The sequence below is a fragment of the Lepidochelys kempii genome, chromosome 2 (assembly GCF_965140265.1).
Source record: "Lepidochelys kempii isolate rLepKem1 chromosome 2, rLepKem1.hap2, whole genome shotgun sequence".
Taxonomy (NCBI): Eukaryota; Metazoa; Chordata; order Testudines; family Cheloniidae; genus Lepidochelys; species Lepidochelys kempii.
The window spans coordinates 109879829-109898681 of NC_133257.1; the positions used below are offsets into that span (position 1 = coordinate 109879829).

Consider the following 18853-nt stretch of genomic DNA (forward strand, 5'->3'; position numbering starts at 1 on the left):
TTCATTACCCACTTGCCAGCCCACAGGTATACAGGAAGACTTACAAGTAAAACAGAGCCATCTACAGGTAATTGTCCTAGTTAATGGAAGCCATTAAGATTCCAGACCACCATTAATGGCCCACACTTTGCATAACTACAACAGGACCTCAGAGTTATATTTCATATTTCTAGTTTCAGATACAAGAGTGATACATTTATACAAATAAGATGACCACACTCAGTAGATTATAAGCTTTGTAATGATACCTTACAAGAGACCTTTTGCATGAAGCATATTCCAGTTACATTATATTCACACTCATTAGCATATTTTTATAAAATCATACAGAGTGCAACTTTACAGTATAGTTGGGGTTATTTTTTCCAATGTGCATTACTTTACATGTATCCACATTACATTTCATTTGCCATTTTGTTGCCCAATCCCTTAGTTTTGTGAGATCTTTTTGAAGTTCTTCACAATCTGCTTTGGTCTTAATTATCTTGAGCAGTTTAGTATCATCTACAAACTTTGCCACCTCACTGTTTACCCTTTCTCCAGATCAGTTATGAATAAGTTGAATAGGATTGGTCATAGGACTGACCCTTGAGGAACACCACTAGTTACCCCTCTCCATTCTGAAAATTTACCATTTATTCCTACCCTTTATTCCCTGTCTTTTAACCAGTTCTCAGTCCATGAAAGGATCTTCCCTCTTATCCCATGACAACTTAATTTACATAAGAGCCTTTGGTGAGGGACCTTGTCAAAGGCTTTCTGGAAATCTAAGTACACCATGTCCACTGGATCCCCCTTGTCCACATGTTTGTTGACCCCTTCGTGTCTTACTAATCTATTAGAGTTCTTTGATTTCCCTTTTGCAGAAACCATGTTGACTTTTGCTCAACAATTTATGTTCTTCTGTGTGTCTGATCATTTTATTCTTTATTATTGTTTCAACTAATTTGCCCGGTACTGACATTAGACTCACCAGTCTGTGATTGCCGGGATTGCAGCGTCTGCTTCAGGGGACTGCCCTCCCCACCCCCTTGGTTGTAGGAGCTGTGCCAGGGTCAGGACTGTGGTGGGAGGGACATATCAGACACAGAGGCACAGCACATAGTACTGGGGAGGAGATTCTGGGCAGAACTGCTGGTCCTAGGCTGCTGTAACTTAGGTTAACTTACACCAGAGGTCACATCAACCCCCACAGTAGCCCAAAATCAGGAGTGCATGTAAGTGGCTTAAAGCCACCAAACCTACCTCCCCCTGCTTTCTGGGCCATGAGTTTTGTGCTGCACCTCTTAGAAAAGGAACACAGAATTTTACCCCAGAAGAAAATTATCTATTTAAAAGCAGATAATGCTAATGAGGCATGTGCTGTAATTACCAGTGAAGATGCCTTCAGGCCCATACATGGGCAGTCCAACCTAATGGTTGAAACCTAGATTAGCATTGTGGTCAGGGGTCACACCAAGGGTCACAGAGTAAGAGGCAGAAACTACGCCCAGGGTCAAAGCCAGAGTCAGTAACTGGGGTCAGGATGAGACAGCAGGGAACAAGGCAAGATAACATAAGCATGGCCATACTGGGTCAGACCAATGGTCCATCTAGCCCAGTATCCTGTCTTCCAACAGTGGCCAGTGCCAAATGCTTCAGAGAGAAAGAACAGAACAGGGCAATTCTCAAGTGATCCATCCCATTTTCCTGTCCCAGCATCTAGCAGTCAGAGGCTTAGGGACACCCAGAGCACGGGGTTGCATCCCTGATCATCTCGGTTAATAGCCATTGATGGACCTATCCTTCATGAACTTATCTATTTCTTCTTTGAAGGGAAATCTGAGTGCTAAAGCATGTTCTTCATCTACAGGAGAACTCCCACTGTGGTCAAAAGTTGCACATGCAGTTTGAGAGCCGTTTGGCTTCGTGCAGAGTAGTCCTTCACTGGTACTGAGAAGGATTACCTGCTCTTAGATAAGATATGTACAATGGAAACATTAGAACTTGCATCACGACTAACTTATATAGATGTATCTGGCTCTCAGCAATCTCAAATAAGTGGCAGGAAGATAGCAAGCAGGAGCAACATGAATGAACACAGCATTCTGTGCAATCAGTGACTCAACCCTCCATAACCTGAGTCACATATTGCCACAATAGCCTTGTTTCTGTAAAATCGACCAGTTAACAGGAAAATGGGGAGTGTTCCTTCCTTGTCCATCCCTGACACCGCATACAAGACATGCACAGAACAAGTAAGAGAGAGAGAAGGAAACAGAATAAGCATGAAAGACAAAGGTACCAGAGAGACAAGGTGGGGGAAGTAATGTCTTTTATTAGACCAACTTCTGTTGGTAAGAGAGACAACCTTTGTCTTACCTCACCCACCTTGTCTTGCTAATATCCTGGGACTGACATATATATAACAACAAGTCATAAAGACAAAGGTAGACAGACACCAAAAGTGAGACAAAGCTTAAACACAAGGCTTAAGAGCTATTCAAACATTTAAAAGTCCATTGAAATGAGAGAGAGACATTTGGACACATTCTGCTAAGTATGTGAATACTAGATACAGATTCCTAGCTGGTGTAAATTGGCATTGCTCCACTGAACTTAAAAGAAAGAGGATGATTTACATCAGTTGAAGATCCGTTCAACTTAGTCGTTCTGTGATTAAAGATTGGGGTCTACTAATGTAAAGACTATCCAAAAAGGATTTGATAAAAATTATACTAACCAAGGCTGAGTAGAACTTTCCCATGTGTTCTACAGAAATTCCACAATCTTAAATTTACAATAGTCAAAACCATGTTTTCATATTACATTCTAGAGAAAAATTTGAAAACAAAAGATATAAGTTGGATAGCTTGAACGCTCTGTTTAATCAATAGGCAATTAAATCATAATAAAGGTCAAAATTAAAAACCACATTCACAGATTCTATTTCAATCCATTGAATATTGCCCATTTTAAAACATGCAGCTAGATGCTGATCTTATTTACTCTGACATAAATGTAGACTAGCTCAGTTGAAGTTACTAGAGTTATTCTGGATTCACACAACAAAACAGAGATCAGAATCTGGTTCATGAGGTGAAATGAAAGCCAGTCAAATACTGGAGGTCTAATTTTGGGTTGGCCACTGTATGACCTTTATCAAGTCACTTAACCTTATACCACTTAATCTTATGCCCTTATACCTCAATCAGCCTTACTGACAAATTAGGTTTTTAAAACAACAACAACAACACTTAATTGACAAAAAATGCTACCTGGGACCTCCACAGTATGACTGAACTGGAAGAGTTTGAGGGCTATTTTCTTTAGAGCATCTATAAAATATTTATGGGGAAGAAACATTTTAAAAAGATTCTACAGAACTCTATGGTGGTATTAATATTTTTCTTCAGGAAAAATAAAGATGCTGATTGAATATGAATTGTTTACTTGCTCAGCTAACCATAAAAAGAGAAGGTGTCCTACTGTAATTTATGATTCCACCAATATGCATTTTATTGGCTATGGGAGTATCTTCATTAGAATTCCAAGCTGATGAAAGCCTCATTAACGTCAACGTTCTTTTAAGCAAGACCGGACAAAGCAGTAGCAAGAATATGCCAGGAAACTATCTGTATTGGCATGGATGGGAGTAAATGACACCACTGCCTGACTTGTGCCATAACAATATAATAGGTCCCTTGTACCTCCATAGTCTATTACTCTATTTCTTGGTTAAGGTGCTGTCACTGCTTACCGCTGTACAGAAGATGCAGCTGCATTCTTGAAGAGTGGTCATCTTATCAAGAGAATGTTCACAGAGGCATAGCTTGCAAGTGACTAGAGGTTCCAGACACAATTCCCCAGCTTCTGACACATCAGTTGTCATGGTGGGATGGCCGATCTTACCAGCAGAATCCATCCGTTCATTAATATCTTACTCTGGTCCACTCAACCTGCAAAAAGAAAACAGCTGAAACTCCCCAAAAGCAATGCCAGTAGCAAAAAAGTTTACATAATAATCCAATGTAAAGCCATCTAAGGGGTTTGGTTTAGTGAGCTTCCTCTAACCTACCTGTAGTTCCTAGTTCATGTTGGAGCTGTGTATTGTATATCTGGATGAAAACCCTTCTCAGCTGAACTGCAAGATGTTGATTGAAAACCTTCTAAGTTTTGTGCATGTTTTCAGACTGGGGCATTTAAAAAATACTGCACAATACTGGGGATAATTTCATTTGACTATTCTGTTTCATGATCCTCATGTTAAATGAAGCATTTCAGATTCTGAAATGTGAAATGGTGGAAAGTAAATATACCAATTTTATTCAGAGCTTCTTACCATTTTCTAAATAGAGTGCAGCGATTAAGGTACAGGACAGAGAGTCAGAAGGTCTGGAATCTATTCAGAGTTCTGAACTGATTTGTTATGCAACCCTGGGTGCAGGTCTATACACAGTATACATTAGAGAGTGTTCCCAGAACTAGAAGCCTGATTGTCTGTTGGCCTGCAATGTGTGTAGTCATTTTCACCAGAGAAAAGCAATGGTAAAACTTTGGCAAATCAGAATGACACCATTATGCACTCACTTTACAAAGGTGGAAATCACTACAGTAATAGAGAATCAGGTCCAGTATTCATGTGTGCATGTGTGAATGAGAAAGAAATATATTTCTCCAGATGGAACTGAACCCATACAAAACCTTTTTGGAGATATAAAAAGTCTAGGTTATTTTACAAATTATTTTTAATTTCTAGGCTCCTCTATACTTCCTGGTTGTGCCTGGCAGTGAAGTCCTGAAATACCATAAGAAGAGCCTTTCTTGTTAGACTTTGGGCCCACTTTTGCAGACCCAAGCAATGTGGCTAAGGTTCATGCATCCAAATTTCCGGGTGCTCATCCAAAGCAAAGCTCTCCTTTACAGGTTCACTAAGTCCAAACCTCATTCCATTATCCTTAGCTCAGTCTCTTTATGGTACTATGCCATCCATAACAATGAGTTCCTTATAACGGTAGAGCAAGAACTATAGCAATTGCCAGAAGCCTTTGGAATAAAACACCTCTCTGAGTCAGAATCTATAATACGCTGTTCTGTAATTGCTGCAACAGTGATGTGTCAGTGAGTCACTGGAACTGTAATAGTGGATCAAGAACTATCTATCTGTTATTTAGTTCTACATTTTAGATCTTAACCCAATATATAATGAATTACAACATATGTTTACTCAGATATATACACACTCACTTCTACTGCAGCTGTACCTTCACAGTATTACACTCTTACCATATGCTATGAAGCACTATGTTATTCACTTCAGTGCCATGCAGAATTTCCAATTTTTGGGGTACCTATAGTAAGAGATGTGGCTAGAAATAGGAACTAGAAGGGGAAAAGAAGAGGGGGAATATTTTAGGTTTGGGATTTCAAGACACAAATGGCTGTTCATCTTTTCCAGGGTCAGATTTCCAACAAGATCTAAGGGGGCTGTGTTGCTGGATTTGCACTGTGTATGAATGAAACAGTAAAGAGGTTAATAAGACTCAATGTGGGTCATGGAGTTGACAGCTTTTTTTATTAATTTTGAAGATGGTCAAAATTTGGCAAAGTGACAGACAAGTAGCACTAGTGACTGTAAACACACCAGTCCTGATTCTCAGCTTTGTCTGAGCTGGGCTTGGATGTAGTAGAGAATGGAAGCCACAAGGAGCTGGTTGTGGCTCCCTGGTTCCCAGCTGCCTCGCTCAGGTGCTCACTCAAGTAGCATGAGACCTACTCTGCCATTTGCAGATAAGGCTTGGTAGACCATGGCTCTACTACTGCTCCCTATTACTCCACCCCTTACACCACGGGTAGAGCAACAGCTGAGGCCGGAGGCAGCTGTGGCAGAGATTCCCAATACATGGGGAGAATTCTCCTGTGAGGATTTCCGGCCAGTGACGCAAAGTGAACTTGGTGGTGGACTAGAGAATCTGGCTCATAGTGAGGTCAAATCCATTTTACCTTGCTTAGCACATAGTCCCACTGCAGTGGGACTCTGCAAGTGAGTAAAGGAAGCAGGATTTCATCCAGTGTCCACATCCATACTGTGCAAGCTTTCCTCAGACAGCCCTGATGATACACCTCAATCCTGACCTACAACATTCCTGCTATGCAACATTTAGGCCTCCGCAGAGCAGTCAATCCACAAACAATCTTCTAATTGGGACACAGGTAAACTGGAAACAATGAACGTTTTGTAGGCTTATTTTAATTAAACAATAACAGAGGCCCGTCGAAGTGCCTTTACAAAAGATTAAAATTCACATTATAATCAATAAGTAGACTGCTCCCAAGTCTATTTTAAGCACATGCCAAAAATTCAAGTTCAACACAAATAAATTAACCAACAGCTACACATGTCTGGAATGAAAAAAAAAAATAGATGGAAGAAAAAGACGGTGCCCCATGTTTTGGTCAATAAAAATGTTAAATATAGCTATCTGAAGAAATTCAGAAGACCTGCTGTCACCAATTCAATGTCATTCACCCAAACAATGTCTTTGAAAACTGATTTTACAAGACTTAACAAATCTGTAAGCACTATGATCCATTCTATCGTCCCAACTTTTCCTTTCTTGCCTTTATCTTCCACAATGCTTTAACCCATTTAAAATAGGATACTCAAATCAATATGAAATGTATTGTTACCCCTTTTACTGGAGGCCTAGTCAAAGTCTGGGGACCTGTAGATGGTGTTCCAGTTGGGAGTAGTCAGGTAATTCTTTGATGTAATTTTGTTTATTTACAAAGAATGTACAAGCCCTGTGTCACTGACCACAGAAGGAATAAAGTAGCAGGAAACAGTTTATTTTGCTCACAGCACCAAAAACACTCTGTTCAGCTTGAATCTCTGACTAAAAAAAAAAACCTTCTCCCCAGGTTTCTTCCAGAGACAGCCTTTTAGCTGTTCCTTCTGGCTGTCTCTCTCACTTTGTCTGTTCTTGTCTGACCTCAGATTCTGTGAGATCTCTCTTCCCACACACATACACACCTACTGAAAACAATACTCAGCCAAAAAATCCTGGGTGGGTTCACACACCCTTTTGTTTTAGGTGGGGCTTAGACTTAGTGTTATGTTAATTGAAGAATATGTTCATACCTGCCAATCTTAAATCAACCCCATTACAAGGTTTCACCCAGCTCATAACAGTATCACTGAAAGCTGAGTGTACTAGAGTACAGGGCATAACTGTGCAATAAACTTCTTCACTGAACAATAAAGACTATTTGCTGTTTTCTGAACACAGTTATAGTATTCCAGAATGCTCTAACCCCAAGAGAGATTCTACATTAAATTCTTCCTTGATGTAACTCAGAGGCATTATCCCAGGGATGTATTTGAGCAGGTATATGCAATGGCTGCCTCACAAGTTGAAAAGGCAAGGGATCGAGACTATTTTTTTTAAGTCATTGTCTATTCTCTTTAGACTGTATGTACTTTTCAAGACGTATGGTGTGTTTTCTTAAATTGCACCAGCTTTGTGAGATGTGCTCACATTTCCATAACTGTGCGTCTCTAAGAGTAACAGCTTTGGTGCCACATGACCAGGTATGTCCTGAAAATGCAATGAATCTGAATGGAGGTCCTATAGAAAAGGTCAGCTCAGGGGAGGGTAAACTGCATAGTCACCAGGAGTGCAATTCTCTGAGTGGTCAGTACAGTCAATGTTTTTGTCCGTTCCATTCAATTGCCTGCAGACACTTTCACTTGTCTCTGGGATGTGACAGAGCTTTGTGCTTCAAAGCAACACTGAAATGTCTCAACGCAACCCATAAGCAAGAAAACAGAAAGGCATTCTCAACGCAGAACACAGATGGCCTGGATGTGAATGAATGAATACAGACAAAAAAAATAGTAGAGGAGTTCATAATAAAACAAACAAACAAACAAACAAACAAACAGAAGCATTCGAGGGGTGCATAGTTGTTGTTTGTCCTGGGGATTTTCTGGCAATGAGGTGTCCTGTTCTTAGAAAACTGTCTGAGTTTGGTGCAAAAAATAATTTTCAAGGAAAAAATAATTTTAAATCGACCAACTGCTCTCAGGAATTTACCTAGCCTGCCTGGTGTCTGTTTCCTGACTTAGTTGCCAGTGCAAGTCTTGATAGTAGTGTTTGGAGGGGGCGGAGGGGGGGGAGAATAATCACTGGAGGCATACTCTATGGGCTCTATTCACCCCTGTGGGCACAGAGCAGTGCAAATTACATTATCTGCTACTAATGTCACTTCACATAAAGAATTCACCACAAGGAGAAGACAGATAACATTTGCACTACTGCCCTACCTCAATGGTTTTTACCCTGTAGGGTTACAGGATAGAAGCTTCAAATTGTGTTAGTTGGAACTCCACAATTAAAGTTGGTGTAGTCCAGGGGTGAATCTGGCTCTGTATTAATATGTCAAAAACATCTATTGCGTGACTTGTCGTAACCAGGTAGGTGAGGTAATATCTTTTATTGGACCAACTTCATCGTTATCACAACCAATAATGTGTCCCTCTCAATTTCACTATATAAAGCTAAGAAGTATTATCAATAATAATTATTTTCAAACACTCTATTCTGGAATCAATATAAATTTGAAAAAGACATCTGATCCAAATCACAGAAAAGAACAGAAGCTTCTATTTCTCAGATGAAAAGGTAGGAACAACAAATATGATGTCACATTTCAGCATCTGATTCACCATAACATATGCAGTTCATATTCACAGGATTTAATTCTATTTTTACTGATAAATGTTGATTGTCATAAATATAAAGGGAAGGGTAAACACCTTTAAATCCCTCCTGGCCAGAGGAAAAACCCTTTCACCTGTAAAGGGTTAAGAAGCTAAAGACAACCTCGCTGGCACCTGACCAAAATGACCAATGAGGAGACAAGATACTTTCAAAGCTGGAGGGGCGGGGAAACAAAGGGTTCTCTTTGTCTGTGTGTTGCTTTTGCCAGGACCAGAGCAGGAATGCAGGTCAGAACTCCTGTTAAGGGTTAGTAAGCAATCTAGTTAGATATGCGTTAGATTCTGTTTTGTTTAAATGGCTGATAAAAGAAGTTGTGCTGAATGGAATGCATTTTTTGTGTCTTTTTGTAACTTAAGGTTTTGCCTAGAGGGATTCTCTATGTTTTGAATCTGATTACCCTGTAAGGTATTTACCATACTGATTTTACAGAGGTGATTCTTTTACTTTTTCTTCAATTAACATTCTTCTTTTAAGAATCTGATTACTTTTTCCTTGTTCTTAAGATCCAAGGGTTTGGGTCTGTGTTCACCTATGCAAATTGGTGAGGATTTTTATCAAGCCTTCCCCAGGAAAGGGGGTGTAGGGCTTGGGGGGATTTTGGGGGAAAAGACGTTTCCAAGTGGGCTCTTTCCCGGCTATATTTATTTGTTAGATGCTTGGTGGTGGCAGCAATAAAGTCCAGGACAAAAAGGTAAAATAGTTTGTACCTTGGGGAAGTTTTAACCTACGCTGGTAAAAATAAGCTTAGGGGGGGTTTCATGCAGGTCCCCACATCTGTACCCTAGAGTTCAGAGTGGGGAAGGAACCTTGACATTGATAAAGGTTGATTTCACCATACTGAAACAAACAGATAAAAAAATATGTCCATCGATAGGCAAAGTAAGAAAAATCCTGCTTAAGAAATAAGAGTTTGATTTAAGGATTGTATATATTTGACATGCGAGGTTAACAATTTGTGGTTTCACCGTTATAAAGCTTTGACTTTTTTTAATCTCAACATCTGCAGTTATTAAATAATTATTGTCTGAGCTCCTCCCCCTCCCATTATCTGACTACCAATAATTTAAAGGATAGGTCATCAAAGGCTATTAGCCAAGATGGGATGCAACCCCATGCTTCAGGTGTCCATAAGCATCCAACTGCCAGGAGCTGGAACTGGACAACAGGAGATGGATCAGTTGAAATTGCCCTGTTCAGTTAATTCCCTCTGAAGCATCTGGCATTGGCCACTGGCAGAGATGGAATACTGGGCTAGATGGACCATTGGTCTCACCCAGTATGGTCATTCTTATGTCCTAATTTCCTGCAACTGTGAAATTTAAATCAATGCAAATTGAAAAAAAGCTAAAAACAAATGATAAAAAATAAAAATAAATATTTTTAAAGACTATATAAGCATATTACTGTTAATAGTCCAGTATTTATTTATCAGGTCAAATGCTGGGTTTGGATATGCACATGGATATCACCATGAAGTGGAATAATCAGTGTTTTGAAAGAGCCACACAGATGAACACACTCAATTGAGGGGTCCTCAACTCCTAAAAATTGTACATTAGAATAATTAAAATCCATCCCAAATAATGTGTTTGACTTCACATGAGCAACCTTAATCATATATCCCAAATGTTCAGAGTCTGCTATCACAAACCAGGACCTTCAGACTCCAAATTTCTTGAGTGCATCGTATTCCATATGCATCATGAAATAAACAATCCACAAAAAAAGTCTCCTCAAATTCATTGTCAATAGGGAGTTTCCTGCACACATGTGATTTTATACATCTTTCCACTACATCAGAGATCCAAATGCAACCTCCAGCACTGAGGGACATCATGGAGAACTGTGAAGCCTTCTGCCTTGACGCTGATTGGATGCTGATGAGTATAAATGGATTATACTCATGTATATAAGTCATTTGTCCATCTTTTACATTCAATGTCCAAAACCAGGACCTAAACAGGACCCTGTGTATGCAGACATTATTCCACTGAAGTCAGTAGAGCTGTATGTGTTTGCCCAGGGTTGCAGTTAAAGGGTGTCAAGAAAGGGAAATAAGGAAACAGGAGAAATGAGGCTCCAGGAACGGTTAACTACACAGAAAGTGGTAGTCATGTTTTTGTCAGCATGGTCTACACTATGAGGAGAAGCTGGACTCTATTTTTGGCAGAGATGCCACCACTAAATCATGGTATCTTGTGGATGCAACCAAGGACATCTCCATAGATGCCGACCAGGACCGAGCCAAAGAAGGTTGATCCTGAAACTCAGGATCTTGTAGACCTCGACAACTCACTGAAGTCTGAAGCAGACACAGTGCTGGAGACCCCAGACTCTCCCGAATCACAGGCAGAGGACCAAACAGTGTAGGGCCCTAACACATCCCTGAACCTGTGTCCCTGACGAGTTGCAGTGTTTCATAAAGGCCACCTCTCTGGTTGTTCAAAACATTCAGCAAGTCTGTCCACTTCCTCTTCCCATCCATCAGCAAGGTTCTCTTCCTCACTCTCACATAGCTGCTTGCTGTGTTTTGTACAACCTAGCATACAAGGCAGATATTGCTCATCAGTCTCCAGTCTTGACATCAGGCACCTCCATCTCCCAGAATGACAGGAAGAAGGGCAACACCCTCAATGTCCATAGTGATCCTCAGAGAACGAATTCCATTTTTCATTGCAGAAAACAGTCCACAGTTTCTAAAGATCCTGGCATCAAGGACATTTCCAGACCACCCCACATTAGTATTGGTGAACATTCCATGGTGATCAACCAGGACTTGTAGCACCCTACAGAAATAGCCCTTTCTGTTGATGAACTGTGAGTCTGGTGGGGGAGCAAAGAAAAGGCATGTGCGTCACATCAAGGGCTCCACTGCAATTCAGGAACCCCAACCGTGCAAATCTATCAAATATTCTATGCATTGTCATGACTTATGAGCCAGGGAAACATCACCTTCTTGATAGCAAAGTGCACACCTCCATTACAACAACCCCAATGGTTGATCTACCAACACCAAACTGGTTAGACACTAACCAGTAGCTCTCATGTAACTGTTCCACCACTGCAGTGCCAGGGCACGCACTGCACAAATCTCTAGGAAAAGTAGCTTTTGACATCTTAGTTTTGCCACCAATGCTAGTCATCCCAGGTCTGCAGCACTACCGTGTCCTACCAGTCACTGCTAGTTGTCTGAAACCAAAAGCAATGGTCCAAAGAGTGAAGCTGCTCAAGGAAAAGTTCAAGCAAAAGCGTCTGCTTAATTTCAGCCACCACCTTCTCAAGTGCTGTTCTAAAGTCATTGTACAGCTTGAGATATATCGCAGCAGCCTGTTTGAATTAGGCACCATAAGGATCAGAACACTCAGCAATGTTTCCTCCATGCTGCCTGACAGCACTTTGAAAATGGTGCTGGCTTGTAACAACAAGATGCTGAGCTGAAACGAGTAATCATAGGAACTATTTACTTTGGCCCCAAGTCCCACAATTCCAGTCCAGTGCGTTCCAGTAGGTAACCCATACAGTATGGAAAGACTGCCCAGAATGCTGAGCACTTAATCTGAAACAACACAGAGCTTTGTGGATGCAATGATCACCAAGGGAAGTAGCTTAACCAGGGATAACTATGTGATGTGGGTGCACTGCTCATATAACACAGATTCACAGAACCTGCAACAGCTTTCAAGGGTAGACATGCCCTGACCTACTTAAAGTTAAATGAGTGCTTTGCTGAATGAGGGCCTCAAAAAAGACAATTGACATCACAGATTGAAGGTCGGATTTAATCTGTAAACTACTGCATTCAGACTGATTTAGCATCTTAAATCTGTGCCTTGGGAATACAGCAAGTATTGATACATAACAACTCCTTTTCTGGATACTGTAAAATGCCACTGAGAACATGGCAATGTTTAAAAAAAAAAAAAGGAAAAGAAATTGTTCTAAACCTCTTCTTATTATGCAGTCCTAGGAAATCAAAGCTAGCACATCTGTAATCTCTTTCATAATGGGTCTTTTGCTCTGTAAAAATTTTATTTTAAGAAAAGATGTTTAAAGATCAAGCAGCTTGCGAAAACATGCTGTCTGGTATAAAATAATACAACAAGAGCAATTTATCTCATTTGTTTCCATTGGGAACAGTTGAAAAATTAAGCACTTCAGCTGCTGTTCATGAGGCACTAGATATACAAAGTATTTTCATATCGTGCTGGCAACCAAAAATAAATAAAATACTTTAAAAAGAATGCAGTGGGTGGGAAAGCTCGGACACCGAAAGTGTTTTGAATTAGTTCACTCACCGTCTGTTACATTAACTAGCTTCCTGAAAGTATAAAATATAAAATCAATATAAGATACATAATCAGTTCTTCTATTGTTCTATTAGCATTTTAGGATACCTGAAGCATGCATTCATAAGTTTCCTGGTTTCAGAGCCATTGTGAACAAATAGATATCATCACCCTCATCACGGCAAATCCCAATGGGATGTGGCCTCCTTGCAAACACGTAGATATACTTTAATTAAAATGAAAGAGTAATACAGTATTTATCCAAATCACTGTAGTCCACAACGGTGTTGCTGCAGTGTTTGTGGGCATAACTGTAGAGTACTTTAGCATTTCTATAAGGGAGTCCATAATGTGGGAGATTTTAGAACACTGATTCTTCATAGTAACAACTCCTTACTTCAAGACCTACTCAGAGAAGGGGATAATTGATCTTGACTGACCATAATGAACCAAATTCAGCATTCATATAATAAATGCAACGGCACAGGTACCAGCTAATGCTCATTATAATGGTGGTTAGGGTGTCTTTTATCATACCTGCCACTAGGAATCAGAGGAAAAACCTAGGCAGTTTGGTTTTATGTTTCTATTTTTATTTAATATTTTTAAAACTAATCAGTAGCTTATCACTAAAAGAGAGCTGCCATTATGCAATTGAGAGAAAGCTAAGAGAAGCTCCTCCAGATCACTGCCCCACAACATCTGCCCCATCTGTAACTGGCCAGAAGAAAATGAGGCTTCTTTTTATTACTAAACTGAATTGCATATCCGGAAAATGGTCTTTATGACATCTCCCTACTGGACAGTCACGAAACAGCAGTCTTCACAGATTTTAAGCCCAGAAGAGAGCATTACAATCATCTCATCCAACACACAGGCCACTGAATTTCATCCAGTAATTCCTGAATGGAGACCAATAACCTTGTGGTTGAACTAGAGCAGTGGTTTTCAAACTGCAGGTCTCGACCCAGTACTGGGTCACAGTGGCTCTGGACCGCACCACCGACCAGGCCGTTAAAAGTCCCATTGGCGGTGCTGCCCAGCTAAGGCAGGCTAGTTCTTATCTGTTCTGACACCGCGCTGCGCCCCAGAAGCGGCCAGCAGCAGGTCCGGCTTCTAGGTGGGGCAAGTCCATCGCATTTCATGCTATTCCTACAGCCTGTATTTCAGTGACTAAGAAGCAAGACCAGAAGGATACACAGCAAACAGGGAAAACAAATGTATACACATAACATTTCCAAGCATTTTCTAACAACAAATTCATAATAACAGGAATTCTAATCCTAACTCATAGGAATATGATTCAAATCTAAAAATTAAAACTAAATGAATCCAGACTGATACCATCTAATATTTGTTAATGCTAAACTACAATGACTTCCCAAACAATTATTTTAATGTACTCAGAGTGTTAAGAACAAAACAAAAAAAACACTTCACTACCCAAAGAACTCACCATACATTTTTATAATTAACAAAAGCAAATGACAGTTTTCCATAATATATTAAAATATACCACTCATCATTTTAGACAAAAGGATGCTGTTCAAGGTAATTTAGGAAGTTTTAATTTATTTTTAAACACACTGGATCAAGGGCAACATTTTCAAGAGTGCCAAAGTGACTTATGCTATGTCTACACTGCAATTCAAAACCCACAGTTGACCCATGTCAGCTGACTCAGGCTTGTGGATCTCGGGCTAAGGGGCTGTTTAACCGCAGTGTACACTTTCAGCCCAGGCTGGAGCCCAAGCTCTGGGACCCTTCACCCTCATGGGGTGCAGACACAGGTATTTAACTGAAGTGCGAAAATACCCTTAGACACTTAGGAGCTTAAGTCTTATTGACATTCAGTGAAACTTTGGCTCCTAAATGCCTAATTCACTTTTGAAAATGGGAGATAGGGAGCACTTATGAAAATTTTATACCAAAAATGTGGGGTCACTCAGAGGTGAAAGTAAGCCGGTATGCCGCAGTACAGCATACCGACAAGAGCCGATGCCCTAGGCCCTATAAATTGCCTCCAGAGCCCCACTGCTGAAGCCCTGGGGTAGCGGCTGCAGGACTCCGGCGGCTATTTAAAGGTCCCGGGGCTCCCCTGCTTCTACTGTCCCGGTCATTTAAATAGCCGCCAGAGCCCCGCCGCTGCTACTCCAGGGCTCCGGGGGCTATTTAAAGGACCGCGGTGGTAGAAGCAGGGGAGCCGCAGGCCATTTAAATAGCCCCCAGAGCCCTGAGGTAGTGGGAGCTCCAGGGGCTATTTAAAAGGCTGGGGCTCCAGCTGCCTCTGCCGCCCCGGTCCTTTAAAATAGCTGCTGGAACCCCACCGCTTCCCCAGGGCTCTGGCAGCTAATTAAAGGACTGGGGCAGTAGAAGCAGGGGAGCCCTGGGCCCTTTAAATAGCCACCGGATCCCCGGGCTGCTGCTGCTGCCCCGGTGGGGGGGGGGGGGGGCGGGGGGGAGGAGGAGGGGCACAGGGTGGGCTGGAGCTGGCTCTGACCCCCTAGCACCACCCCTTCCAGGGGCCAGAGCTGGCCCCAGTGTACCGGTAAGTCACTCAACTTACTTTCACCCCTGGGGTCACTCCATTGACCACGGTGGAATTTGACTGGGAATGAATTAAGCCCATTAAAAGGGGTTGCTGTTGTAAGCTTTGGCCCTGAGATAGCTACAAAATGTTATTCTATTAAATGTTTGAGCATTTATGGAAACAACCAGTGTCACCCCCCACGATTCTTGTAACAGCTCTTAGGAAATCCTGAAATCTTTCCTCAATCAATCTCTTACCAATTTCAACAGGAATTTGCCTAAGTAAAAAATACATGATGAGAGAGAGAGAGAGAGGGATCAGTCCCTTCTGTGGTAAAATCTGCAGGAAGAGATGAGAGGAGGAAAATTCAGTAAGGCCCCCCTCACTAAGGCTTCCCTCTCATTGTTCCATCAGGCATTTGAGTTGCAGTTTTCTCCCTTTCCCTCCCAGCCTGCCTATGGAATGAACCATGGGTCCAGCCCTCAAACCCCATGGATGCTAGGGAGAGGGAAGGAGATTGTTTTGGTAGAGGCATCAATTGTGCATCAATTCTGAGACCCAGCACTCCCCCCCATGCTTCCTAGCATAGGAAGTGGGGTGCTGGAACTACGGGTTCGGGGTGCTCCCGCACCCCCTGGCTTGAAGTGGTATCCATCATATACCAGGTTTACAGTTTGGTTCAATGGCTCTCAGCACCCACACCATACAAATTGTTCCAGCACCCCGGCTTCCTAGGAACATGGTTTGATCCATCACCCTCCCTCAGCAGTTCTGCAAAGGCAAGGCATCTTTAATCTCTGGGAGGAGCTGCATACGCAGGCCATTGGTGGAAGGATGCTGTGATTCTGAAAAAAAACACAGAATGTCTAAAGAGACGTTAACTGGTAGATTAAACATGCATATCCTAACAGCAATTATTCTTTGGTAAGTCCGATAAATACTGTACTATTGTACTACGGTAACATTGTAATTTCTTGCCTTTATATATTTACTTTTACAGAGCAGGACACGCTTTGCTCTGCATTTTTTCAGCTATACAGAAAGGCCTGACATTTTCCTATCAGACTTCACCTAGAGAACTTGACAATGATTAGGAAGCTGGTGTGCTAAGAGTACTGCTGAGCATGTGACCAACATTGTTTCCTTGTGCTCCCCATCTGTGTCTTTATCCAACTGTTGTCTCCTGTCTTGAACTTAGGTTGTAAGCTCTTTGGGACAGGGACAGTCTTTCTGTTCTGGGTTTGTACAGTGCCTAGCACAATGGGATCCTGGTCCATGATTTGGGCTCCAAGTTGCTACTGCAATGCAAATAAATAACAAATCGTGGGTACACTAGAAACGTAGTATCAAAGGAAAACAGAAAGATGTACATATTCGCACATGCTAGGTTCCATCTTTGAAAGCCTCACCAGTGTTTGTTAACTAAGAGCCAGCTTCTGCAAGCTTTTGTGCACAATGTTTACTATGCTCACACAAGTATTCCCATCGGCTTCAATGGGAATACTCACGTGAACAAAGTTAAGGGAGCATGCGCATTTCAAGGATCCAGCCCTAAATCCCTGATCATCAGAAAGTTAAGCATCCATCTCTTTCCACAGAAACACCTTTCTTTGCAACTGTCTGACTATGACCGGCATTCTGTTAATGTTATCTTATCCTGTCTTCCTCCATATTGTGGAAATCCACTGGGGAAGGTTTCAGGGTCAGTGGCTAGCAGGAAATACTTTAGCAGAATGGGGCTGTGCTGGAAAGGGAGTGTAAAGGTAAATGGTCCCCAGGATTTGCTCATTTTGCCCCAGTTTAATCCCTGTAAACCACATCCTCCCCCCACAATCAGAATGTTTCCAAGTTTCCACAAGAACAATCTCATGGAGTTTCCCATCCCCTCTCTGGGAGTAATCTGTGTCATTGATGATCTGTCCCTACATTTATAATTTTTAAATAGCCTAGGAATTTTTTTTGGTCCAAAAATGATTAGCATCTACCCTAATTGTTTCAAAATTTGTATTTTTGTTTTAATGTATACAAATAGGGTCTTGGAAACTGCAATGATATTTTAATTTGATTGTCTGCAACCATAATTACAAGAACAAAGAATTTTGCCCCTTAGCCATGGTGATAGGCACCATATTGAAGCATAAATAGAGACAGCCTCACGGAACAAAATTCAGCCCTGACAAAACTGGGTTCGGCTCTTTGGTTTTAAAAGGAGAAGTCATTGCAAACATGTAATAATACATCATATCATGTCATAAATACAGGGTTTTCAAGGCTTTAAAGTTACGCACTTGAAGTCATGAAATAATAATCTGTATTACAATAAAAATCATGCACCACCAAGATAAAAGCTTCCATCACACATCCAGAGAAAGTTCTTTCTTTTATTAATGACTCATGTCTTGTACTCCTAGATGCTTTCCTCAGTTTATTCTCATTACTAGTGCAGATTAATAAGGGTGCAAGTAAATCTGTTGTGAGCTTTTCTACCAGGCCTGACTTTCAGTGTAAGTAGGAGTGAATGTGGGCATGACAGCTCAATGATTTTTTTTTTTCTTGCAAAAGTAATTGTATACTCTGATGATGTCGCCTTCAGACTCAGCCTGCAGAACAACTCCCTCTGCCTGGCATGTCAGAGATCCCTCCAGGAAGGAAGCCTACTTAGTTACAGCATCACACTGATGTACTTTAATAGCAGGGTATAAACACATAGAAGTTTGGGTTTTCCAACATGCTCAGCATCGTGGCCCAACTCTGCTCCCACTAAAATCAACAGGAGTTTTACCATTAACTTCATTGGGAGTCAAATTAGAGCAACGCTGGGTTCTTCTGAAAATCCTACCCAATGGGTCACGATCCTGGAGCCCTCACATGAGTGATCCCACTGAAGTCATAACTAAACACTGTAGGATCAGTCCCAAAATCTTATTTGAAAGGCACAGTGAGCCAGAGCAATGCTGAAGTCTATAGTTATGTTTATATAAAAATATAGCCCCTAGATTACAGCATGCTTTGGGGATGTTAACAATTAGATATACAAAACTGTACATAAATTAAAACTGCAAGGATTAGTAGCACACATAGGCTCACAGTACTTTTAAAGAATTGCATCTAAAGCCAGAATTGCTTTCTAATTTCAGTGCTTATCTAACCACTTGTTCTGCAGAGGTGGTGGTTGGTTGTTAAACAGAGATACAATACAATCTACCTGCTCCTTCAATAACCCTAGTCTGTTATAATTAAGAAAATACAATACAATTAAAGAAACCAGAAACAGA

The 18853-nt window shown here is 41.1% G+C and overlaps 1 protein-coding gene across 4 annotated transcripts in view; it reads right to left on the reverse strand.

Annotated features, from left to right (window-relative positions):
• RNF144B (ring finger protein 144B) overlaps nucleotides 1-18853 on the reverse strand; it is a 104554-nt gene that overhangs the window by 53051 nt on the left and 32650 nt on the right. For 3 of the 4 annotated variants that reach the window (XM_073331902.1, XM_073331900.1, XM_073331901.1), the window contains exon 2: nucleotides 3740-3938. The exons of the other annotated variant lie outside the window; for it this stretch is intronic. In XM_073331902.1, coding sequence (XP_073188003.1) covers nucleotides 3740-3904 — 165 coding nt within the window. In that variant the 5' untranslated portion in view covers nucleotides 3905-3938. The remainder of the gene's footprint in view (nucleotides 1-3739; nucleotides 3939-18853) is intronic. 4 annotated transcript variants of the gene reach the window in all.